This window comes from Ascaphus truei, chromosome 20, assembly GCF_040206685.1.
Source record: "Ascaphus truei isolate aAscTru1 chromosome 20, aAscTru1.hap1, whole genome shotgun sequence".
Classification (NCBI taxonomy): Eukaryota; Metazoa; Chordata; class Amphibia; order Anura; family Ascaphidae; genus Ascaphus; species Ascaphus truei.
The window spans coordinates 27,542,578-27,569,943 of record NC_134502.1 but is presented as its reverse complement, the minus strand read 5'-3'; the positions used below and the strand labels follow the sequence as shown (position 1 = coordinate 27,569,943).

General features: G+C 50.1%; 1 protein-coding gene across 4 annotated transcripts in view; it reads right to left on the bottom strand.

Moving 5' to 3' along the window:
• The window catches only part of LOC142470828 (complement C3-like), a 108,714-nt gene that overhangs the window by 18,338 nt on the left and 63,010 nt on the right, over positions 1–27,366 (bottom strand). For all 4 annotated transcript variants that reach the window (XM_075577599.1, XM_075577596.1, XM_075577597.1 and 1 more), the window contains exons 2-7: positions 23,344–23,403; positions 20,345–20,435; positions 19,378–19,429; positions 2,731–2,818; positions 1,333–1,422; positions 215–320 (exon numbers count right to left, since the gene is read on the bottom strand). In XM_075577599.1, the coding sequence (XP_075433714.1) occupies positions 215–320; positions 1,333–1,422; positions 2,731–2,818; positions 19,378–19,429; positions 20,345–20,432 (424 nt within the window). In that variant the 5' untranslated portion in view covers positions 20,433–20,435; positions 23,344–23,403. The remainder of the gene's footprint in view (positions 1–214; positions 321–1,332; positions 1,423–2,730; positions 2,819–19,377; positions 19,430–20,344; positions 20,436–23,343; positions 23,404–27,366) is intronic.

The following is a 27,366-nucleotide window of genomic DNA, read 5'->3' as shown; positions in this document are numbered from 1 at the left end:
GGATGCTCTGCAGTGTTAGGGAGATGGGATGCTCTGCAGGATCAGGGAGATGGGATGCTCTGCAGGGTTAGTGGGATGGAATGCTCTGCAGGGTCAGTGCGATGGGATACTCTGTAGTGTCAGTGGCATGGGATGCTCTGCGGGGTCAGTGGGATGGGATGCTCTGCGGGGTTAGTGGGATGGCATGCTCAGCAGGTCTCTGCATGTCACTTACCTGGAGAGTAATAGTCATACACAGTGACAGACGCAGGCTGAATGAGACCCACTTCAAAGAACTGGTGAGCCATAACCTTCAGGCACTCATCCTCCTTGTGAGAGATCTGAGGGGGGAGATAGCGGAGGAGGGGAGAAGTATGTATAAAAGGGGAGAAAGACAGGGGGGAGAGAGAGGAGAGGGAGAAAGAGAGAGGGAGATAAAGATAGAGAGAGACACAGAGACAAAGAGGAGTGGATAGAGAGTGAGAGAACAAAAAAAGGAGAAGAATGAGAGCATGGAAGGAGGAGGTACAGGAGGTAGAGGTAAGTATAGGGGAAGAGGTAAGTATAGGGGAAGAGGTAAGTATAGGGGAAGAGGTAAGTAAAGTGAGGTAGAGGAAGGTAGAGGTAGGTACAGTGAGGTATATGGGTAGAGGTAAGTACAGTGAGGTATATGGGTAGAGGTAAGTACAGTGAGGTATATGGGTAGAGGTAAGTAGAGTGAGGTATATGGGTAGAGGTAAGTAGAGTGAGGTATAGGGGTAGAGGTAAGTAGAGTGAGGTATAGGGGTAGAGGTAAGTAGAGTGAGGTATAGGGGTAGAGGTAAGTAGAGTGAGGTATAGGGGTAGAGGTAAGTAGAGGATGGTGTAGGACAGAAGTGCGCAAACTGGGGGACACGTGATTTTCTGGGGGCGCGGCAGTTATAGGGTTCCAGCGCTCCCCCCCCCTTAGGCATTTAAATTAAATGCCGGGGGACCGCGTGAGGCCTCTATAATACACTTACCTTCCAGCGACGCGTTGTCCTGGTAACCCGGCATCAAATGACGCCGCAGGGGTCACGTGGGAGGGGGGGAAGGGGTGCGCACAGGGAAAAATTTGCGCGCCCCTGGTATAGGGGGTACAAGTAAGTAGAGAATGGTATAGGGGTAGAGGTAAGTATAGGGAGATATAGGTGTAGAGGTAAGGAGAGGTGGGTATAGGGGGTAGAGGTCAGTACAGGATGGTATAAAGCGTAGAGGTAAGTAAAGGATGGTATAGATGGTAGAGGTAAGAAGAGGGAGTTATAGGGAGGAAGAAGAAAGTAGAGGATGGTATAGAGAGGAAGAGGTATTTTCAGGCTGTCAGGTGCCCCTCACCTTGTTTAGGTAGATAATGAGGGTGCCCTTATCAGTCGCTTCCTTGTTCATCTCAAACTTGGAGATGTATCTGTCCACCCCATTTGTTAGCTACGAGTAATAAGACGAACATTACGAACAATGGCCCGGATACATCAAGCTGCAGTAACATCTCAATAAAGGAACTATTGACAAGTCCTTGGGGGTTGGGGAAGTGAAGGTAGTTGTCCCAGGATGGGTGTTTGTGCCTCCAGGTTGGGTGGTTGGAGGGGGTTAACACCTTCAGTACTGTAACAGTTTAGCCACTAAACCTTTATAACTGTTTGTATTCTAGCTTACCATTAATTGCCAACGTGGCTATTTAAGCCCTCATTGAGAGGTCCTAGGAAGCCACAATGACAATCAACGGTTTTATGGTTTAAGTGTATTTTAAATGTATTTTTAATGCTATGTTGGGTTTTTTTTTAATACGTGAGGGGAGTTAGGCCTCCATGGGAGTGGCGGGAGAGGTTAACTCTTTGGTTACCTTAGTTAGTAGTCAAATATTGCACCTGCTTTACTAACTACAAAAGCGGGATTAGGTAGTGGTATTTTTTGTGTGTAAAGTATTAACCCCTTTGGTACCTGTGGTGTACCTTGGTAACCACCAGCATCAAACGGTTATTTCCAACAGAAGTTTCTGCATTAATAGATATTACAGAAACCTGCGATAGAAACGTTATCGCTATGCAGTTATTAACGCATTAACGGGGGTGTTAATTCCCGCTTCGCCACTTTGGGCCGAAAATTACATGCAGCAAATTATTACCACAATGTTGATGAATAACAACTTGCAATGGCGGTAATGACGTCTGTATTTATTTATTTTATTTTACCGAGTATGATATTAACTCAACTTCAACGTAGTTTGATGTGTCATGGACAGATAGACGCAGGACGGAGAGGAGACGGGAAAGTGCTGATTTCACATTAGTTTTGTTTCTTCTGTAAAGTATTTCCTAATTTTTCTGCTTTTTATTCTTTTAATTCCCAAGTCTCTTAGTGAGAAGGAATTTAATTTAATAGTATGTTGATTTTTCAGAAGGCATTGTTGCTCCTAATAATAATAATAGCATGTTCTTGTATAGCGCTGCTTGTTTAACGTAGCGCTTTACAGAGACTTTTTGCAGGCACAGGTCCCTGCCCAGTGGAGCTTACAATCTATGTTTTTTTGTTGCCTGATAAGGTGACTTGCCCAAGGTCACAAGGAGCCAACACTGGGAATTGAACCATGTTCCCCTGCTTCAAACTCAGTGATAGTCAGCGTCATTACTCACTGAGCAGCTCCTTCTCCCCGCTCCTATAATCGGACACCCCCTCCCCTCGCTGTGGGTACAGCTATGGCCTCTGAGATAGATGTACCTTGCGTCCAGCACTCACCTTGTTCAGCTCATCGATGTCCGGGGAGAAACCGGTCATCATGGAAACATCCAGGATGGACATGGTGGAGTCGAAAGATCTGAGGTGTCTGGAGAGAGAGGTGGGAGAGGTCATACACCAGGAAAATCCCCTATGGATCCCATAAACTGGAGTTGGATGGGATAGGGATTTTACTACAGTTAAATGATATAGGTTTTGTGTTAGTATTTAGGGTCATCATTAGGAATGGGATTGAAGTTGGGGTTGGCCATGGTTTATTCAGGGTTATTGTTGGATTAATATTAGGGCATTTTGGAGACTTTGTACCATGAGAAAGAAAATCTTCCTTTCTCTTCACTGTCCCATTTTCTGGTTCGGGTTAACAAATTCACTGTATTGGGTTTATGACAGGTCAAGACTTGTCATGGGTCTGTGCAGGTCTTCAAAGAGAACTTAATTGGGGGGCCTGTCATGAATAGTTTAGAAGGTCATAGACGCTAACCAGGTACTATTCTGTCAGCTTCAAAAAAGCCTCACATCCGTGAATAATTACTGGTACACTCCAGAGAGAGGTGACACACAGGTTATGCTTTCGTTGAAGGACTTTATTAAAAATGAGAATATCATGTGATGTCATCTACTGCGCATACTAAGAGATACATATCTGTAATCTTGTCACAGAGTGGCATGTAACGAGACCATACACTGCATGTGTGAGAGGTGCCAAAGGCAGGTGTCCATGTGTCACTCAAATGTAGGATTAATACAGTTGTGATTAGTCTTGTTGCGTCCGTCATGAGTGCCCGAATCTATTAATGGGACTCATATATGCCTCAGTATTAGAGGTGGGAAGTTATGAGTGCGGTTATATACAGAGGGAAAATCTTAACGTCGTTTGTAGCAGTATTGTTTTACTCTGTCTTAAAACTGTCAATCTCTCCGCTGACTTACGACAGGGGTGGACTTATATTGTTTCAATTGGGGAAAAGTAATAGATAAACCGTAGCATGGGTTTATGAAAATCAGATTTTAACAGAGGTGTGTTTTGGACCAAACACGTGAAGTCTCACTTTTGTGCCAGTGACCTCTCTGGGAGAAAACTTTTGGTAATGAACTGTATAGGGATTTCTATTTTATGTGTTAATCCTGTTATTTGAAGAAACTGACCTGCATTTATTGTAATTGTATGTTCTTGCAATCCTTTTTCTTTAATAAAAGCACTGTATGTTTATATATATTAAAACATTTAATAAGGGATGCTTTGGGCTGTAAATGCACTGTTGCACGCTCTGGAGAGTTGTTACATTTTCGGACACATTTTGCTACAACAGATTTTTGTGTGTTAAGTGCATAGTTTTTCTATAATAAACAGGGACCTAAGATCCCGGCAGATTACATTTTCAATCATTGTGCATTTATTTTTGGGTGATGGCAGCGTATAGATATGATTGCAATTGAGTAAGGGTTTAATATGAACTAATTGAAAGTTCCTTGCGGAAGAGAAAGGTGAGTTGGCTAGAGTAGCCATGTGTATTAACCCTGATTGCATATCTAAATTAAGTGCCCACTTTTGTGCTGTTCGTGACAGGTGGTAAATTGAGATGGATTTACTGGAGATATTGTCAATTGAGGAACTTTGCAGAAGTGAAAAGTGGGAGCGCTTGCGAGCTGTGTATTAACCCTTGTCCCGAATGTAGGTCACGTACTCACAGGTGTGCCATATGTGACACCCCCATAAAACCGCCTCTTCAAACTATTTCTTCATATAACCCCTCCCTATTACCCCATATCAGCACTCCCTATAACTATTCCCAATGCTTTATAAAAAACCCTCCCTATAACTCCTCCTATTAGCCCAGATGATCGCTCCCTATAACTTCTGCTGTGGCTGCATACAACCATTCCCTATAACCCCCTCTAATCAGGGCCGCAGACCGATTTCCTAGGGCCCTGGACTACAGTTGTGACCGGGCACCTCCCCCCACCCCCCAAAAAAAAACCTCTCACCCCCAATGCAAAAAACATCCCACCACCAAATACATACAAAAAAAATCCCCACCACCGCAAATATATACAACCTCCCCCACCCCCCCAAATACATACAAAAAAAACCCACCTACCCAATACATATAAACACCTACCCAATACATACATACATCTACTATATATTTGTGAAAGCACTGTATGTTTGTCTGCATGGCCTGTGTCCCTAGGGGAAATCTCATTGGTCCCTTGGGCCGCCCGCCCCCGCACACCTCTCATTGGCCTGAGGCGGAGTGACGGGCCAAAACACACACACACACACACACACACCACCCCCCTCGCTCTCTGCGGCTCTCCCCTCACATAGACCGCTCCCCCAACTGACCATTCCCGAGAGCGCTCCCCACGGCTCTTACCACCCATAGGCCACTCCCTCACCCAGCGCTCTCCCTCACCCGCTCACCCCCCCCCCACACACACATACACAGAGCACGCTCTCTGCGGCTCTCCCCTCACCCGGCGCTCTCCCTCACCTCCCTAGCTCACCCCCCCCACCCATACACACACACAGAGCACGCGGCTCTCCCCTCACCTGGCGCTCTCCCCCCCCTAGCTCCCCCCCCACACACACACAGAGCACACGGCTCTCCCCTCACACAGGCCGCTCCCCGTCCCCACGGCCTCTCCTCCGGCTGTCTCCGCCCCTCCTCCGGCTGTCTCCGCCTCTCCTCCGACTGTCTCCGCCTCTCCCCGCGAGAGGCCCAGCACCTCCTCACCGAAGCGTCTCAGCCTCGCCGCGGAGGAGCCCGAGGTGGAGGAGGAGGGCGGCCGTGTGCAAGGTGAGTACACGCAGGGGAATGGGTTATTTAACGCTTCCCTGTCTCCCCCTGCCCTTTGCCCCCCTCCCTACCCCCCTGCTCCTTGCCCCCTGCCCTCCCTTCCCCTGCCCATTGCCCACTGCCCTCCCTCCCCCTGCCCTTTGCCCCCTGCCCTCCCTCCCCCTGGCCTTTGCCCCCTGTCCTCCCAGCCCTTTGCCCCCTGCCCCCCCAGCCCTTTGCCCCCTGCCCCCCCAGCCCTTTTCCCCCTGCCCTTTGCCCCCCTGCCCACCTGCCCTTTGCCCCCTGCCCTTTGCCCCATGCCCTCCCTCCCCCTGCCCCCTGCCCTCCCTCCCCCTGCCCTTTGCCCCCTGCCCTTTGCCCCCTGCCCTCCCTCCTCCTGGCCTTTGCCCCCTGCCCTCCCCCCCAGCCCTTTGCCCCCTGCCCCCCCCCCCAGCTCTTTGCCCCCTGCCCCCCCAGCCCTTTGCCCCCTGCCCCCCCTGCCCTTTGCCCCCTGCCCCCCTACCCACATGCCCTTTGCCCCCCCTCCCCCTGCCCTTTGCCCCCTGCCCTCCCTCCCCTGAACTTTGCCCCCTGCCCTCCCTCCCCCTGCCCTTTGCCCCCTGCCCTCCCTCCCCCTGCCCTTTGCCCCCCCGCCCCTCCCTGCCCTTTGCCCCCCTGCCCCTCCCTGCCCTTTGCCCCCCCCCGCCCTTCGACACCACTCCCCCCCGCCCTTTGACGCCCCTCCCCCCCAGCCCTTCGACGCCCCTCCCCCCCAGCCCTTCGACGCCCCTCCCCCCCCCTTCGACGCCCCCCCCACCCTTCGACGCCCCTCCCCCCGCCCTTCCACGCCCCTCCCCCCCGCCCTTCCACGCCCCTCCCCCCCGCCCTTCCACGCCCCTCCCCCCCCACCCTTCGACACCCCTCCCCCCCCCGCCCTTCGATTAGAGCCCCGGCGCGCGCCGGCAGTGGAAGCCGGGCCACGCTTGCTTCCAGCGCGCTTACGTTAGAGCCCTGCCGCGCGCAGGCAGTGGAAGCCGGGCCACGCTTGCTTCCAGCGCGCTTACGTTAGAGCCCTGCCGCGCGCAGGCAGTGGAAGCCGGGCCACGCTTGCTTCCAGCGTGCTTACGTTAGAGCCCCGGCGCGCGCCGGCAGTGGAAGCCGGGCCACGCTTGCTTCCAGCGTGCTTATGTTAGAGCCCCGGCGCGCGCCGGCAGTGGAAGCCGGGCCACGCTTGCTTCCAGCGCGCTTACGTTAGAGCCCCGGCGCGCGCCGGCAGTGGAAGCCGGGCCACGCTTGCTTCCAGCGCGCTTACGTTAGAGCCCCGGCGCGCGCCGGCAGTGGAAGCCGGGCCACGCTTGCTTCCAGCGCGCTTACGTTAGAGCCCTGCCGCGCGCAGGCAGTGGAAGCCGGGCCACGCTTGCTTCCAGCGCGCTTACGTTAGAGCCCTGCCGCGCGCAGGCAGTGGAAGCCGGGCCACGCTTGCTTCCAGCGCGCTTACGTTAGAGCCCTGGCGCGCGCCGGCAGTGGAAGCCGGGCCACGCTTGCTTCCAGCGCGCTTACGTTAGAGCCCTGCCGCGCGCCGGCAGTGGAAGCCGGGCCACGCTTGCTTCCAGCGCGCTTACGTTAGAGCCCTGCCGCGCGCCGGCAGTGGAAGCCGGGCCACGCTTGCTTCCAGCGCGCTTATGTTAGAGCCCTGCCGCGCGCAGGCAGTGGAAGCCGGGCCACGCTTGCTTCCAGCGCGCTTACATTAGAGCCCTGCCGCGCGCCGGCAGTGGAAGCCGGGCCACGCTTGCTTCCAGCGCGCTTACGTTAGAGCCCCGGCGCGCGCCGGCAGTGGAAGCCGGGCCACGCTTGCTTCCAGCGCGCTTACGTTAGAGCCCCGGCGCGCGCCGGCAGTGGAAGCCGGGCCACGCTTGCTTCCAGCGCGCTAACGTTAGAGCCCCGGGCGCGCGCCGGCAGTGGAAGCTCAGTGGCGTGGGACAAAGAGAGGAAAGGTCCTGCAGGCAGCTGAGAGCCGGGGCCCAGCCGTGACTGGCAGCAGGGCCTGACCAAAGGTCGGGGGAAATTTGCAGCGCCGGCCGGGCTCCCCCAGCCAGCGGTCCCGGGACACCAGACCCGGCTGTCCCTCCCTCTCGGCGGCCCTGCCTCCTATTACCCCATATAAACGCTCCCTTTAACTAATTTTTGGGCACATATAACATTTCCCTAAACCTCATATTGCTTCAAATAACAAGACCCTATAACTCCACGTATTGCTCTATGTAGAAACTCCCTATAACTCTTTTGATTGCTCCATATAACTCCTATTACCTCATATAACCCCTACCAATACCCCCTCTTGTTGCTACATATACTGTACAGTAACCTCTCCCTTAAACTCCTCCTATTACCCCTATAACCACTACCTATAATGCATTTTCTGGCCCATATAACTGTTCCCTAAAAAATATCTCTCTCCTCCCCCATTCATATTCATTCCCTCTCCCCCCTCCCGCCCCCTCTCCCAACCCCCTCTAACTATCTTCTTCCTCTCCCTCTCTCTTCTTCCTCTCCCTCTCTCTTCTTCCTCTCCCTCTCTCTTCTTCCTCTCCCTCTCTTCTTCCTCTGCCTCTCTCTTCTTCCTCTCCCTTTTATTTTCCCTCTCCCTCTTATTCTCCCTCTCCCTCTTCTTTCCCCCTATCTCTCTCTTCTTCCCCCCTATCTCTCTCTTCTCCCCCTCTATCTCTCTCTTCTTCCTCCCCCCTCTCTCTCTTCTTCCTCTCCCCTCTCTCTCTTCTTCCTCTCCCCTCTCTCTCTTCTTCCTCTCCCCTCTCTCTCTTCTTCCTCTCCCCTCTCTCTTCTTCCTCCGCCCCCTCCCCCCTCACTCTCTCTTCTTCCTCCCACCTCCCTCTTCCTCCTCCCCCCTCTCTCTCTTCCTCCTCCCCCCTCTCTCTCTTCCTCCCCCCTCTCTCTCTTTTCCTCCCCCCTCTCTCTCTCTTTTCCTCCCCCCTCTCTCTCTCTCTTTTCCTCCCCCCTCTCTCTCTCTCTCTTTTCCTCCCCCCTCTGTCTCTCTTTTCCTCCCCCCCCCCTCTCTCTCTCTTTCCCCCCCCTCCACTCTCTCTCCCCTCCCCCCCCCCTTACTCTCTCTCTCTCTGTTCCTCCTCCCTCTCTCTCATCCACCTAGGAATGGCGGCTCCAAATTCAGAAAAACAAGTGCCCATCTCCAGTGGGGATTAGTATCAGGACCAGTTAGAGGAGTGTTAGAGATGAGTGTTGGTATTAGAGTGGGGATTAGTATTAGGGTTAGGCTGAGTGATGGATGGATTAGTATCAGGAAGAGGGGTGTTAGAGATGAGTGATGGTATTAGAGTGGGGATTAGTATTAGGTTTAGGCTGAGTTATGGATGGATTAGTATCAGGAAGAGGGGTGTTAGAGATGAGTGTTGGTGTTAGAGTGGGGATTAGTATTAGGGTTAGGCTGAGTGATGGATGGATTAGTATCAGGAAGAGGGGTGTTAGAGATGAGTGTTGGTATTAGAGTGGGGATTAGTATTAGGGTTAGGCTGAGTGATGGATGGATTAGTATCAGGATCAGTTAGAGGAGTGTTAGAGATGAGTGTTGGTATTAAAGTGGGAATTAGTATTAGGGTTAGGCTGAGTGATGGATGGATTAGTATCAGGATCAGTTAGAGGAGTGTTAGAGATGAGTGTTGGTATTAGAGTGGGGATTAGTATTAGGTTTAGGCTGAGTGATGGATGGATTAGTATCAGGATCAGTTAGAAGAGTGTTAGAGATGAGTGTTGGTGTTAGAGTGGGGATTAGTATTAGGGTTAGGCTGAGTGATGGATGGATTAGTATCAGGATCAGTTAGAGGAGTGTTAGAGATGAGTGTTGGTGTTAGAGTGGGGATTAGTATTAGGGTTAGGCTGAGTGATGGATGGATTAGTATCAGGATCAGTTAGAGGAGTGTTATAGATGAGTGTTGGTATTAAAGTGGGAATTAGTGGGGGCGTGCCGATGACGTCATCCAAGACGGAGGGCTAAGAGGAGAGCTCCAGAGACCCGCATGAATAAAACTAATTTAAACTAGATTTACCCCGAAAATTCAGGCACCAAAAGATACAGGACAGACCCCCAAACACGCAGGGATGTCCCAAAAACCGAAAAATCAGTCGGGACCAGGAGTTGCAAAGTTTTTCACCCCGTCAAAGCAGAGCACTGAGGCCGCCGCCAGAAAACAAGATGGCGCCTCCCCGCCCGGCGCACGAGGCACTAGGCCGGCAACAATAATGCAAGAGCACTCACCCGGTATAATGACTGCAGAGCAGGGGATCACAAAGGCTTACCTGGAGGAAATCCACAGCAAATTGTACAGATCCCTGCAGTCTGACCTGAGAGAGGCGGTTGACGAACTAAAACGAGACATAACAGGGCTCACCAAGCGGACCGCATCCCTGGAGGCCAGGCTAGAAGAGGCCCTCACTCACCAGAAGGAGGCGGATGAGGAAATCACCCGACTGGGAGCGGAGGTGAACGCACTTAAAGATGGTCTCGAGGACCAAGAAAACCGGGACCGCCGCCAGAACATCAGACTGCGCGGGGTCCCGGAGGAGGTCCTCCCTAATCAGATCCGGGGATACCTCAAAGAATTCTTTACTACCGTCTGTGAAGGCCTGGACGAGAGAGAGCTTGAAATTGACAGAGCTCATCGCGCGCTAGGCCCGAGGTCTGAGGACCCCAACAGAAGAAGGGATGTGATCATCCGTCTTCATAACTACACGGCCAAAGAAAAAATTATGACCGCATGCCGCGAGAAAGACCCCATTCAATACCAGGGGGAGGACATCCAAGTTTACACAGACCTGTCCAAAAAGACCGTGGATAGACGCAAAGGATTACGCCCCTTAACTTTACTTTTGCGAGAAAAGGGAATAAAATACAAATGGGGGTTTCCCTTCAAATTGACAATCCACCACAAGGGAAAATTTTATACTATTAGATATCCCGAAGACATGACCCCACTGGTCCAAGCCCTTGGACTAACCCCCCCTGCCTCCTGGGAAAACGAAGATCGCCACCCCCCGAACCAGGAACCTGAAGATCCCCCGGTCCGAGCATCGGTAAGACTCGCGGGACAACGCCACACAAACATGAAGTAGCGGCCCCTGTGAAGCGCGGCACCGCTCCCTTTCAGCTCCCGATGACATCCCCCCTGTGACAAAGGGGAAAAAAGCCCAGAGGTACTCACCCGAGACGGAAGCAACTGCAACACGGATCGACCGACGACCACTGGATACTGACACAGGAGATCAGCAGGAACCTCGCGAGACTACGTCCCTTCCCGCCTGTGACCGGAGCGCCATCCGTTCCCCCCCGGAGTGAGGGGAGGGGAGACGTCGGGCCCTCCGCCCGCCATTTTCCGATCCAACTATAACCAGGCAAGGACCGGGCCACAGACCAGCCGTGCAACCTGTGGTCCTGATGGCGACGCGATCTTTACCGGCGAGAACACTAATCCCTGAGGACTTCAGAACGAGGGTTGTTCACCGAACGGGTCTGTAACCCAGTTTAGTTTAAAGGCCTAGTTGGACATAGGATGGTTGCCCAAATTAAAGTTAAAAGGCCGTTAGGTTAGAAATTTAGTTAACTATTGTTACTGCTACCCTTTGTGTGAAAGTTAATCGATAAATCAATCCTCTTGTTAAAACTACCCATCCCGCATTCCCCCCCCCCCTTTTTATCCCCACCCCGGTTAATATAAGCTATATATCATATTCTAAAGGATGACGCCGCGTGCCCCCCCCCCCCGCTCCCCATACCTCTACCCCAACCCTTCCTCTCTTGCCTCAACTCATTTCCCCCAAAAAAAAAAAAATAGGCTCATCTATCTGAAGCCCCAAAGTAAGATTGCTGTAGAGAGAGTAGTGGTAAGAAGTGTAATAATAATATGCACCAGAGTTTAGAAGTTATATATATACTCCCTCCATACCCCCCCTATCTCTTCCACTCCCCCATGCCTTCCCCCCCCCCCTACGCTTACCCCCCCTACCCATACCTCCCCCCCTCCAATCCTCACGGGCCCCCCCCCCCCCCCTTTTTTTTTTTTTTTTATTATTTTTATTTACCCCCGCCCTCCCCCTCCTCCCCCCCACCCCATCCCCCTCTACCTCCCTCCCAATGGTATAAAGATTGTAAAGATTGTAAGATCTGGAGAGAAACTGCCCCCCCAATCAAAAGGTGGGAATATCCCTATGTGAAACAATAGTAAACATGTGTACTGCTATGCTAAATGTCGATCAAAGGGGTTATACTCATGATACTTACAGCCCATTGATGTAAAGACCGTCGTGCTGACACGATACACTGCAGAGGAGCACACATTGCAGAAAGTCTATGCATATGTACCCCCCTTGGCCCCCCCTCCCCCCCCACCCCCCCCCCCCCACCCCCCCCATCCCTCCCCATCCCTCCCATCCCTAATCACCCCCCCATCCCAAGCCCCCCCCAGTCCCTCCCATCCCCCCGCTCCCCCTTACTCTCCCACCCCCCCCCCTCCACCCCACCCCATCCCATCTCCCTCCCAAAAGTGGAAATAACCCGGCGTGAAACAATAGTAAATACGTGGAATGTAATGCTAAATGTCAATTGAAAAGGTCATACCCATGAACTCTACAGCCCACTGAGATAGAGGTAGTCATGTTGCTGTTCTATACCACAGAGGAATACAAAGCAGAAAGTATGTACTAGACAAATGAGCCATGTATATGTACCCCCTCTCCCCCCCCTACCTCCTACCCCCTCCCCGCCCCCCTCCTTCCCCACCCCCACTCCCCCCCTTCCGCCCCCCCCCACCCCCTTTCCCCCCCTACTCCCCCCCCTCCCTCCCCGCCCCCTCTACCCCCTCCCCTCCTAGCTCCCTACCCCTAACTAGAATGATGGAAGTCTCTGGAGAGGCACTGACCCATGACTCACAGGTACCCATGGTAATATGCAACATAGCAGAAAATGTACATAATGCTAAAGAGATATGTTCGACTATTGCTACTTCTCTCATGAGACCACGACAAAGGAAAATGCAAAGAGTCATAAATGTTGAATGTTCCCTCACTAAAGTAATAGGTAAATCAAGAATGTATAAATGGGGCAACCAATTCCCAGGTAAACCCTATCAAAAAGAACACTCCCCCCCTCCCCCCTCCTGCCTACCCCCCCCTCTTCTGTCCCCCCCTCATAAACCCCCCTACCTAGTTTCAGATCTACCCAGGAGATCAACTCACACCCGCTGAGGATAGCTACATTCCCTAGGATAGGCATTAGGGATAAAAGTAAAATCCCACTAACTCAGGCCAACCCACACTAAACGAGACATCCACCCGAACATAAGGGGTCTAATTAGGACCTACCAGAAGAAATCAAGCATAAAGGGCCAAGGCATATCCCTGCCTCTAACCCCTGATGACTGCTTCCCCCCCCCTACCCCCACCCACCCCCCAAACTTGCCCTATCCACCCACTATCCCCTCCCAGCTAATAGAGGATTCTCAAACTAAAGAAGGGTAAACCGAGCCAGATATTGATCACTGTGCCCGCACTACACCAAGACTCCCATTGTATAAGTTCCACCCCCGCGTCCCCCCTCTCTTCACAGAGAAAATGAAGGGAAAAAGCGGGTAAAATATGAAACCATAGGGTCTCTACCTCGCCCACTCCGGACGGTTACCGTCACCGGACCCACCCCCCAAGGGTCCTTTACCCGACAAACCGACTACCCGTTAGATCGGTCTTGTTCCATTAAGACCAGAACAAGGTCTACTTTCATCTCTTACTGTTACCTGCTGACACTTTCCCAGCAGGCCCCCTCCCCCCTCTCACACCCTCCCCCCCCTCACACCCTGGTCAACTAAGGCCCACAAAAGACAAGAATACCATCTAACTGAACACCCAGCTACTGACCCTTGTGAGAAGAGACAGGAGCTAATAAAAAAAAAAAAAAACTTCACATAGACAAGGGAGACAATGGCTAAGCAAGGACCAATTAAACTAGTGTCTCTTAATGTAAAGGGACTACAGAATAATAGGAAAAGAAGGCTAGCCCTTCAAGAATTAAAAAAGCTCAATGGTGATATTGTCTTTCTCCAGGAGACGCATTTTACTGCGCAGGAGCCGCCCAAAACTTTCCAAAATGCATACCCGATGAGTTACTACTCATCATTCAGTAGTAAAAAACGGGGAGTAGCCATTTTGATCAGGCAAGGCACCCCCTTCAATTTAACAAAAGTCACAGCGGACCCAGAGGGTAGATTTGTAGTGGTGTATGGCTCTCTGGCAGGATCCGCGATCGCCCTGATCAACCTCTATGCCCCCAATGAGAATCAGCCAATCTTCCTCAGAAAAGTACTAGAGGAGATTGATCCGGAATATTTGTCCTCCCTGATAATAGGAGGAGATCTAAATATGGTCCTCAACCCAGCAGAGGACAAATCAACCACACCGGGACGTCCGCATCCGCCCCAAGCAATAAGATTGGGAAAAAGTTTTAGGGACATTATAAAGGAATTCTCACTAGTAGATATTTGGAGAGCACAACACCAGGGTCAAAGAGATTATACTTTCTACTCGGCCCCTCACCAGACCTATTCCCGTATTGACTGTTTCCTTGCTACCAAGAATGTTCTAGAAGCAACAACCAACACAGATATTGGCCCAATCACATGGTCAGATCACGCCCCAATTTCTCTAAACCTCACGGCCCCATTCGTAAAAACATTCACATATAACTGGAGACTAAATGACTCTCTCTTAAACAATAAAGAGATAGAAAGAGAGATCAAAAGAGCCCTAAAGAATTATTTCAGACTAAACCTAGGGTCGGTGGACTCCCCAGCTACCCTGTGGGAAGCCCACAAAGCGACCATTAGGGGCCAACTTATCTCGATAGCATCATATAGGAAGAAAGCCAAAGTAAAACTGACCAAAGAGCTTACTGACAAAATTATACAACTAGAGCAGCAACACAAACTGAACCCGTCCAGGAGAATTTACAAATCACTGACAGCTGCCAGAGTTAAACTAAAGGATATACAACTAGAAAATGTAGAAAAAGCTCTAAAATGGACGGGCCAGAGGTATTACGACAAAGGGAACAAAGCCGATAGACTTCTTGCTAGCAGGTTAAGAGGCATACAAAAAAGATCACAGATCACAGCGATCAAGAATAGGTCTGGTGAGATAGTCTATAATGAGAAAAAAATAGCGGAGGAATTTACCAAATTCTACACCAAATTATACAATCTGAGATCCAACTCCGCTATTCCAAAGTCAACTGCAGAAACATCAATAATAAATTACCTTTCTGATTGTAACCTCCCCTCCCTGACAGAGGAGGAGAATGAAAGGTTAAATGGTAAAATAACAGTGGACGAACTGTCAGCTGCGGTAAAAGCATCCAAATCCTCCAAAGCGCCGGGACCTGACGGCTATACAAATTCCTACTACAAGAAGTTCCTACCTATACTGACACCCCACCTTCTAAATCTATTTAACTCCTTCATGGAGGGAAACCCAATACCAAACTCTATGTCCTCAGCTAACTTAGCAATAATCCACAAAGAGGGGAAGGACCCGACCCAGTGTGGAAGTTATAGGCCCATATCTCTTTTGAACAATGATCTAAAACTGTACAGTAAAATTCTCGCGAACAGGCTAAACCCCATATTACCCAGACTTATCCATTCAGACCAAGTTGGATTTGTCACAGGACGCCAAGCAGCGGATAACACGCGTAAAATAATAAACATAGTTGACCATGCCCACATGTCCAAAACAAGGGCAATGCTACTGAGTCTAGATGCAGAGAAGGCATTCGATAGGATAGACTGGTTATTCCTAGATAAGGCCTTGGAAAAATTCGGCTTCAAAGATAAGTTCCTGGAAGGAGTCCGGGCTCTCTACCAGAACCCTTCCGCCGCGGTCAAACTCCCAGGTGGAACGGGCGAGAGATTTCAAATTAAAAATGGCACAAGGCAGGGTTGTCCCTTATCTCCTCTTCTTTTTGCTCTCACGATCGAACCACTTGCGACCAAAATTCGAAACAATATAAATATACAGGGTATCAAGATAGGTGAAACAAATTTTAAAATATCCCTATTCGCCGACGATATCATTCTGACCCTGACCAGACCCCAAACTTCTCTTCCGAACCTTCAAAGAGAACTATTGGACTTTGGTAAAGTGTCTGGGTACAAAATAAACAGTGGAAAATCGGAGGCCTTAAATATTAGCCTACTGGATGAGGAAGTGAAACTACTCAAACTGAATTTCAATTACCGGTGGTGTCCTTCATATATTAAATACCTGGGAGTAAATATATCAAGACACTACAGAGCTCTATACCAAGATAACTACCCAGCGCTTTGGGCTACAATTAAGAAAGATTTGGAACAGTGGCAAGGTTACCAGATATCATGGATTGGGAGAATGGTCTCCGTTAAGATGAATATTCTCCCTAGACTTTTATACTATTTTCAGACACTCCCGGTCCATGTGCCTGGCACTGATCTAAAGAGCATACAAAACAGGATGTTTAATTTCATTTGGCAGGGCAAAAGGCCCAGAGTAGCAAGATCGGTCTTGTTGGCGCCAAGAGGAAAGGGGGGTATGGCCGTCCCAGATATACACAAATACTATATAGCAGCACAATTGAAACAAGCTGTTATGTGGAATGCCGACCCAGCCAAACACTGCTGGATCGATATTGAATCTAAATATGCCAGAATGCCTTCTCTGCAGGCCTGCCTATGGAGTTTAGATAAAGGAGAAAGGCAGATGCACAACCTAAAATTACAAGCGTCCCTGTTTACATGGGAAATATGGTCAAAACACAAGACCAGACTCGGACTGTGCTCAGCTAACCCACAACTCACGCCCCTATCCAACAACCCAAAATTCCCCCCGGGATGCGGATCTAAGCTATACGACCGATTGAAAGAGGGGGGGATCGGGACGATCGCGGATCTTCTGAGCCTAGACACGTTCCTGAGTTACCAAGAAGTTAAAGCCAAATACAAAATCAGGGAATTGGACACATTCAAATACCTACAAATTCGACACTTTGCCCAAAAGATATGCCAGTCCCCAGAATTCCCCTCCCTCACAAAATTTGAACGACTGTGTCAAGCGAACACATACCAAAGGGGATTAATTTCCGATATATATACTATTATAGAAAACTCAACGGTCACCCAAGACCACGACTACATGCTCAAATGGGCGGCAGACTTGAACATTACAGTAGAAAGGGAGATTTGGGAGGAAATTTGGCAGGCAGCCTCAGGAACGTCCCTATGCACCGTTACAAAGGAGAATATCTATAAAATTCTCTACCACTGGTACCTCACCCCAGCGAGGTTGAACCAGATCTACCCCCTGGCGTCAGATTTGTGTTGGAGAGGCTGCGGTCATAGAGGGGACATGGCCCACATCTGGTGGTCCTGTCCGGAAATTGTTAAGTACTGGGCAAAGGTCCAAAATTTGATAAAAGAGGTCACAGACCTAGAATTACCTATAGAACCGCTGACCTTCCTACTTGCAAGGCCAATACCAGGTATTGTCCGGACAACTGGGAAATTAATCTCCCATATCTTAACTGCGGCTAGATGCGAGATAGCGGCCTCCTGGAAGAGACAAACCACACCATCCAAAATGTCCATTAAAAAAAGGGTCAATGGAGTGATGGTAATGGAGAAGTTGACGGCCATGCTAAGGCAAAAGCTTATCGCCTTCGATACGATATGGGAACCCTGGTGGCTCCTCAACAGATGAAGGCCCTGGTAGGTCGAAAATATGTACAGAAACAAACTAGTCTCCTCTGAACCCCAATGTCAGCCCACTAAGACCAAGGGCCACAGATTTAGGGCCCCCAGGATGTGAACTCCCAACCCTCCCTAACTCCCTCCTCCCTCCCCCCCGGCCCCTCTGTCCTCACTCTCAGAGGACCCCTCTTCTGGGACACCCAAGGTTGCCCCTTCTTTACCCCAGAAAAAGTTAAAATGTCTACGTATTAGGCAAAGTATTGAAACTGTAAATCACATGTTGTATCAGTGCCTAATAAAACAATTTGGAAAAAAAAAAAGTGGGAATTAGTATTAGGGTTAGGCTGAGTGATGGATGGATTAGTATCAGGATCAGTTAGAGGAGTGTTAGAGATGAGTGTTGGTATTAAAGTGGGAATTAGTATTAGGGTTAGGCTGAGTGATGGATGGATTAGTATCAGGATCAGTTAGAGGAGTGTTAGAGATGAGTGTTGGTATTAGAGTGGGGATTAGTATTAGGGTTAGGCTGAGTGATGGATGGATTAGTATCAGGATCAGTTAGAAGAGTGTTGGTATTAGTATTAGGGTTAGGCTGAGTGATGGGTGGATTAGTATCAGGATCAGTTAGAAGAGTGTTGGTATTAGTATTAGGGTTAGGCTGAGTGATGGATGGATTAGTATCAGGATTAGTTAGAGGAGTGTTAGAGATGAGGGTTGGTGTTAGAGTGGGGATTATTATTAGGGTTAGGCTGAGTGATGGATGGATTAGTATCAGGATCAGTTAGAGGAGTGTTATAGATGAGTGTTGGTATTAAAGTGGGAATTAGTATTAGGGTTAGGCTGAGTGATGGATGGATTAGTATCAGGATCAGTTAGAGGAGTGTTAGAGATGAGTGTTGGTATTAAAGTGGGAATTAGTATTAGGGTTAGGCTGAGTGATGGATGGATTAGTATCAGGATCAGTTAGAGGAGTGTTAGAGATGAGTGTTGGTATTAGAGTGGGGATTAGTATTAGGGTTAGGCTGAGTGATGGATGGATTAGTATCAGGATCAGTTAGAAGAGTGTTGGTATTAGTATTAGGGTTAGGCTGAGTGATGGGTGGATTAGTATCAGGATCAGTTAGAAGAGTGTTGGTATTAGTATTAGGGTTAGGCTGAGTGATGGATGGATTAGTATCAGGATTAGTTAGAGGAGTGTTAGAGATGAGGGTTGGTGTTAGAGTGGGGATTATTATTAGGGTTAGGCTGAGTGATGGATGGATTAGTATAAGGATCAGTTAGAGGAGTGTTAGAGATGAGTGTTGGTCTTAGAGTGGGGATTAGTATTAGGGTTAGGATGAGTGATGGATGGATTAGTATAAGGATCAGTTAGAGGAGTGTTAGAGATGAGTGTTGGTATTAGAGTGGGGATTAGTATTAGGGTTAGGCTGAGTGATGGGTGGATTAGTATCAGGATCAGTTAGAGGAGTGTTAGAGATGAGTGTTGGTATTAGAGTGGGGATTAGTATTAGGGTTAGGCTGAGTGATGGATGGATTAGTATCAGGATCAGTTAGAGGAGTGTTAGAGATGAGTGTTGGTATTAGAGTGGGGATTAGTATTAGGGTTAGGCTGAGTGATGGATGGATTAGTATCAGGATCAGTTAGAAGATTGTTGGTATTAGTATTAGGGTTAGGCTGTGTGATGGATGGATTAGTATCAGGATCAGTTAGAAGAGTGTTGGTATTAGTATTAGGGTTAGGCTGAGTGATGGATGGATTAGTATCAGGATCAGTTAGAGGAGTGTTAGAGATGAGGGTTGGTGTTAGAGAGGGGATTAGTATTAGGGTTAGGCTGAGTGATGGATGGATTAGTATCAGGATCAGTTAGAGGAGTGTTAGGGATGAGTTTTGGTGTTAGTGTGGGGATTAGTATTAGGGTTAAGATGAGTGATGGATGGATTAGTATCAGGATCAGTTAGAGGAGTGTTAGAGATGAGTGTTGGTGTTAGAGTGGGGATTAGTAATAGGGTTAGGCTGAGTGATGGATGGATTAGTATAAGGATCAGTTAGAGGAGTGTTAGAGATGAGCGTCACACACCTGGCACATATTGTAATATTCACTGTTGACTTGGCTCCTTCCGGCGCCTTAGCTGTGTAAAGAGAAAGAGTCGGATTCACAACAACATAGTGATACAAAACACACATATACACATACAATACAATACAGTACATACAATACAACATACAATATGCTGATACACAACACACAGGTACAGAACACAAAACAACACACTGATACATAACACAGAAAAACAGCACACAACAACACAGACATACAACACACTGGAGCACAACAAGCTAATACAAAACACACAGATACACCCCACATCCTCTAGCTGGTGGCTCCTCCGCTTCCTCCCCCCCGCTGGCACCCCACACCCTCTCAATGATGACTCCCCATGCTGGCAGCTCCCTCGCACTCTCTTGCTGCGGGCACCCCAATGCTCTCTCCCAGATGGCACCCCGCATCCTTTCACTGGTACCTCCCCTCGCCGGCACCTCCCCTGCACTCTTTCGCTGGACGCTCCTTAACACCCTCTCCCTGATGGCACCCCAGGGCATCTCCCTGGTGGCACCCGGGGCACTCTCCTTGACGGCGCCCCACGGCCTCTCGCTGGTGCCTCCCCTGCATTCTTTCGCTGGACGCTCCTTGACGCCCTCTCCCTGGCGGCACCCAGGGCACTCTCCTTGACGGCGCCCCACGGCCTCTCGCTGGTGACCCCGCTTCGGGCAGCATCTCAGCACTTGCCAAGTCATGTACACATTATAATTCCTGCATCTAGAAAGGGCGTCAGTTGGGCCCTCTCGCATGCGTCCCAGCGTGTGGACTGTCTACGCTGCTGCCCCGTTCTGGTAAGTGTATGCCTCTCCTAGGGCACTACACCGATGCACAACACCCAGTCACACGGACAGACAATATAATGACAAATAATACTCAAAACACTAGCACACAACACACAGACACGCAACACACAAGATAATATTAAGCACACACACACACTCACCAAATGGCTCGTCCTTCACTGTCACTGACAGGTTAAAGTTATTGCACTTGGTTTCCTTCTCTGATAAGAGACCGTAATATACAGACATCACCTGTGTAGAGACAATGACATCATCAGGGACACAGTGACATTATGTACCTACTGACATCACCACTATGTATGTGTTTGTTTGTAAATTTATACACAGCCTTCCCCTTGAAGTGCTGTCGGAGGCTTTACAGGTTAGATTTATTAGTATTATTTAGGGTTAGAATATGAGTGCTATTTAGAATCAAATTCGTAATGCTTTTAGGAATAGATTATTAGTGTTATGTAAAATTAGATTTTTAGGATTTTTTTTAAGATAGGATCATTAGGGTAACAAGGTGCAAGTTTATTAGTATTATTTAGGGTTAGATCATCTTAATATATAAAATCGAATGGTTGGTACTAGCTGCGGTGAATCTGATTGGTCCTCAGCCTCTGGCCAATCAGATTGGTGGGTCTGACGTCACCCAACTGCCACTCTCTTCCCCCTCGGCCACACACACACACACACACACACACACACACACACACACACACACACACACACACACACCCACACACACACACACCTCTCTCTCTCTCTCTCTCCCCGGTGCTCCTCCCCCCCTCCCCGGTGCTGCACTCCTCCCCGGTGCTCCTCCCCCCCTCCCCGGTGCTGCACTCCTTCCCGGTGCTGCACTCCTCCTCGGTGCTCCTCCCCTCCCCGGTGCTGCACTCCTCACCTCCCCGGTGCTGCACTCCTCCACGGTGCTGCACTCCTCCCCGGTGCTCCTCCCCGGTGCTGTACTCACCTCCGCTCCACTCACCTCCGCTCCGCTCCACTCACCTCCCTCCCTGGCGGGGGGTCAGGCAGCCGCACGCGGCACCTAACATGGCGGCGCCCGGAAGGACACCCTTCCTCCCTCGCGGAGGAACTAAGATGGCGGCGGACGGAAGGAGAGGTGGTGTGTGTGTGTGTGTGTCACTGTGTGTGTGTCACTGTGTGTGTGTCACTGTGTGTGTATCACTGTGTGTGTGACACTGTGTGTGTGACACTGTGTTTGTGTGTGTGTCACTGTGTGTGTGTGTGTGTGTGTGTGTGTGCGTGTGTGTGTGTGTGTGTGTGTGTGTGTGTCACTGTGTGTGTGTGTCACTGTGTGTGTCACTGTGTGTGTCACTGTGTTTGTGTGTGTGTGTCACTGTGTTTGTGTGTGTGTCTCACTGTGTTTGTGTGTATGTCTCACTGTGTGTGTCTCACTGTGTGTGTCTCACTGTGTGTGTGGGACACTGTGTGTGTGTGTCTGTGTGTGTGTGTGGGACAGGCAGTGTGTGTGTGTGTGTGTGTGTGTGTGTGTGTGTGTGTGTGTGTGTGTGTGTGTGTGTGTGTGTGTGTGTGTGTGTGTGTGTGTGTGTGTGTGTGTGTGTGTGTGTGTGTGTGTGTGTGTGTGTGACACTGTGTGTGTGTGTGTGTGTGTTACACTGTGTGTGTGTGTGTGTGTTACACTGTGTGTGTGTGTGTGGGACACTGTGTGTGTGTCAGACACTGTAGAGTGGGGACCGCAGCTACACATTGGGGGGGTGGGGAAGGCAGGAGCGGAGAGAGACGGGGGAGCAGAGAAAGATACAGGGGGAGTGGAGAGGAGGGACCCGGAAATCCTGTCCACTTTCATCCCCCCTCCTGTCCACTGTCCCCCCCTCCTGTCCACTGTCACCCCCTGTCCACTCTCATCCCCCCTCATGTCCACTCTCATCCCCCCTCCTGTCCACTCTCATCCCCCCTCCTGTCCACTCTCATTCCCCCTCCTGTCCACTGTCATCCCCCCTCCTGTCCACTGTCATCCCCCCTCCTGTCCACTGTCATCCCCCCTCCTGTCCACTGTCCCCCCCTTCTGTCCACTGCCCCCACCCCTCCTGTCCACTGCCCCCACCCCTCCTGTCCACTGCCCCCACCCCTCCTGTCCACTGCCCCCACCCCTCCTGTCCACTGCCCCCACCCCTCCTGTCCACTGCCCCCACCCCTCCTGTCCACTGCACCCACCCCTCCTGTCCACTGGCCCCGTCCCCTCCTGTCAACTGGCCCCGTCCCCTCCTGTCCACTGTCCCCGTCCCCTCCTGTCCACTGTCCACGTCCCCTCCTGTCCACTGTCCCCGTCCCCTCCTGTCCACTGTCCCTGTCCCCTCCTGTCCACTGTCCCCGTCCCCTCCTGTCCACTGTCCCCGTCCCCTCCTGTCCACTGTCCCCGTCCCCTCCTGTCCACTGTCCCCGTCCCCTCCTGTCCACTGTCCCCGTCCCCTCCTGTCCACGTCCCCTCCTGTCCACTGTCCCCGTCCCCTCCTGTCCACTGTCCCGTCCCCTCCTGCCACTGTCCTGTCCACTGTCCCCCCCCGTCCACTGTCCCCCCCCCGTCCACTGTCCCCCCCTCCTTTTCTCCCCTTCTCCCCCCCCTCCTTTTCTCCCCCTCTCCCCCCCCCTTTTCCTAGCGGTAAATGTAACTCACGGGCAACGCCGGGTCTCTTAGCTAGTTAATTATATTTAGGTTTCAATTATCAGTGTTTTTAGGATTAGTTTATTACGGTTATTTAGGATCAGACTATTAGGGCTATTAGGGATGAGATAAATAAGTGTTTGTTCTGATAAGATTATTAGGGTTGTAAGGGTTGGCTTTATTAGTATTATGTAGGATTAAAAATGTAATGTTATTTATGATTAAATTAATCGTGTTTCTCTGATTAGCTTATTATGGTTAATAGGGTTGAATATTAGTGTTCTTTGGGATGAGATTATATGGGATATCTGGGTATTAGAGTTAGATCCCCATATTAGAATAAGGGTTACCCTAACCTTTGTTATTTCCCATACATATTAGAGGTAAATATTGAGGTTAGGATTACTACTGTTAGGGGTTATGGTTATTAGTAGTATTTAGGATAAGGGTTATTAGATGTATTTGGGGTTTATTATGAGGGATATTTGGGGTTAGGGTTAAACTCACCGTCAGCGTGCCTTGTCCCTTTCCTGTCGCCTTCACCACAAAGTCTTTATTCACTTTAGTCTGTAAAGAGGCTTCGGTTAATGAAGCAAAATCACATAGTGCCTACCTCCCCCATCACAAACACACACACATAGTGCCTACCTCCCCCATTATACACACATAGTACCTACCTCCCCCATTATACACACACAGTGCCTACATCCCCCATTATACACACATAGTACCTACCTCCCCCATTATACACACACACACAGTGCCTACCTCCCCCATTATACACACACAGTGCCTACCTCCCCCATTATACACACACAGTGCCTACCTCCCCCATTATACACACATAGTACCTACCTCCCCCATTATACACACACACAGTGCCTACCTCCCCCATTATACACACACAGTGCCTACCTCCCCCATTATACACACACACAGTGCTTACCTCCCCCATTATACACACATAGTACCTACCTCCCCCATTATACACACATAGTACCTACCTCCCCCATTATACACACACACAGTGCCTACCTCCCCCATTATACACACACAGTGCCTACCTCCCCCATTATACACACACACAGTGCCTACCTCCCCCATTATACACACACACAGTGCCTACCTCCCCCATTATACACACACAGTGCCTACCTCCCCCATTATACACACACACAGTGCCTACCTCCCCCATTATACACACACAGTGCCTACCTCCCCCATTATACACACACACAGTGCCTACCTCCCCCATTATACACACATAGTACCTACCTCCCCCATTATACACACACAGTGCCTACCTCCCCCATTATACACACACAGTGCCTACCTCCCCCATTATACACACACACACAGTGCCTACCTCCTCCATTATGCACACACAGTGCCTACCTCCCCCATTATACACAAACACAGTGCTTACCTCCCCCATTATACACACACACACAGTGCTTACCTCCCCCATTATACACACACACACAGTGCTTACCTCCCCCATTATACACACACAGTGCCTACCTCCCCCATTATACACACACAGTGCCTACCTCCCCCATTATACACACACATAGTGCCTACCTCCCCCATTATACACACACAGTGCCTACCTCCCCCATTATACACACACAGTGCCTACCTCCCCCATTATACACACACACAGTGCCTACCTCCTCCATTATACACACACACACAGTGCCTACCTCTCCCATTATACACACATAGTGCCTACCTCCCCCATTATACACACACACAGTGCCTTCCTCCCCCATTATACACACATAGTGCCTACCTACCTCATTATACACACACACAGTGTCTACCTCCCCCATTATACACACACACAGTGTCTACCTCCCCCATTATACACACACACAGTGCCTACCTCCCCCATTATACACACATAGTGCCTACCTCCCCCATTATACACACACAGTGCCTACCTCCCCCATTATACACACATAGTGCCTACCTCCCCCATTATACACACACATAGTGCCTAACTTCCTCATTATACACACACATAGTGCCTACCTCCCTCATTATACACACACATAGTGTCTACCTCCCACATTATACACACATAGTGCCTACCTCCCCCATTACACACACACACACACACACACACACACACACAGTGCCTACCTCACCCATTATACACATACATAGTGCCTACCTCCCCCATTATACACACACACAGTGCCTACCTCCCCCATTATACACACACAGTGCCTACCTCCCCCATTATACACACACAGTGCCTACCTCCCCCATTATACACACACAGTGCCTACCTCCCCCATTATACACACACAGTGCCTACCTCCCCCATTATACACACACAGTGCTTACCTCCCCCATTATACACACACACAGTGTCTACCTCCCCCATTATACAGACATAGTGCCTACCTCCCCCATTACACACACACACACACACACACACACACACACACACACACACACTGCCTACCTCACCCATTATACACATACATAGTGCCTACCTCCCCCATCATACACACACACAGTGCCTACCTCCCCCATTATACACACACAGTGCCTACCTCCCCCATTATACACACACACACAGTGCCTACCTCCTCCATTATACACACACACAGTGCCTACCTCCCCCATTATACACACACACAGTGCCTACTGCCCCCATTATACACACACACAGTGCCTACCTCCCCCATTATACACACACACACAGTGCTTACCTCCCCCATTATACACACACACACAGTGCTTACCTCCCCCATTATACACACACACACAGTGCTTACCTCCCCCATTATACACACACAGTGCCTACCTCCCCCATTATACACACACAGTGCCTACCTCCCCCATTAAACACACACACAGTGCCTACTGCCCCCATTATACACACACACAGTGCCTACCTCCCCCATTATACACACACACACAGTGCTTACCTCCCCCATTATACACACACACACAGTGCTTACCTCCCCCATTATACACACACACACAGTGCTTACCTCCCCCATTATACACACACAGTGTCTACCTCCCCCATTATACACACACACAGTGCCTACCTCCCCCATTATACACACACAGTGCCTACCTCCCCCATTATACACACATAGTGCCTATCTCCCCCATTATACACACACACAGTGCCTACCTCCCCCATTATACACACACACAGTGCCTAACTTCCTCATTATACACACACACAGTGCCTACCTCCCCCATTATACACACACACAGTGCCTACCTCCCCCATTATACTCACACACAGTGCCTACCTCCCCCATTATACACACATAGTACCTACCTCCCCCATTATACACACACAGTGCCTACCTCCCCCATTATACACACACAGTGCCTACCTCCCCCATTATACACACACACACAGTGCCTACCTCCTCCATTATGCACACACACAGTGCCTACCTCCCCCATTATACACACACACAGTGCTTACCTCCCCCATTATACACACACACACAGTGCTTACCTCCCCCATTATACACACACACACAGTGCTTACCTCCCCCATTATACACACACAGTGCCTACCTCCCCCATTATACACACACAGTGCCTACCTCCCCCATTATACACACACATAGTGCCTACCTCCCCCATTATACACACACAGTGCCTACCTCCCCCATTATACACACACAGTGCCTACCTCCCCCATTATACACACACACAGTGCCTACCTCCTCCATTATACACACACACACAGTGCCTACCTCTCCCATTATACACACATAGTGCCTACCTCCCCCATTATACACACACACAGTGCCTTCCTCCCCCATTATACACACATAGTGCCTACCTACCTCATTATACACACACACAGTGTCTACCTCCCCCATTATACACACACACAGTGTCTACCTCCCCCATTATACACACACACAGTGCCTACCTCCCCCATTATACACACATAGTGCCTACCTCCCCCATTATACACACACAGTGCCTACCTCCCCCATTATACACACATAGTGCCTACCTCCCCCATTATACACACACATAGTGCCTAACTTCCTCATTATACACACACATAGTGCCTACCTCCCTCATTATACACACACTATTAGTGTCTACCTCCCCCATTATATACACACATAGTGCCTACCTCCCTCATTATACACACACATAGTGTCTACCTCCCACATTATACACACATAGTGCCTACCTCCCCCATTACACACACACACACACACACACACACAGTGCCTACCTCACCCATTATACACATACATAGTGCCTACCTCCCCCATTATACACACACACAGTGCCTACCTCCCCCATTATACACACACAGTGCCTACCTCCCCCATTATACACACACAGTGCCTACCTCCCCCATTATACACACACAGTGCCTACCTCCCCCATTATACACACACAGTGCCTACCTCCCCCATTATACACACACAGTGCTTACCTCCCCCATTATACACACACACAGTGTCTACCTCCCCCATTATACAGACATAGTGCCTACCTCCCCCATTACACACACACACA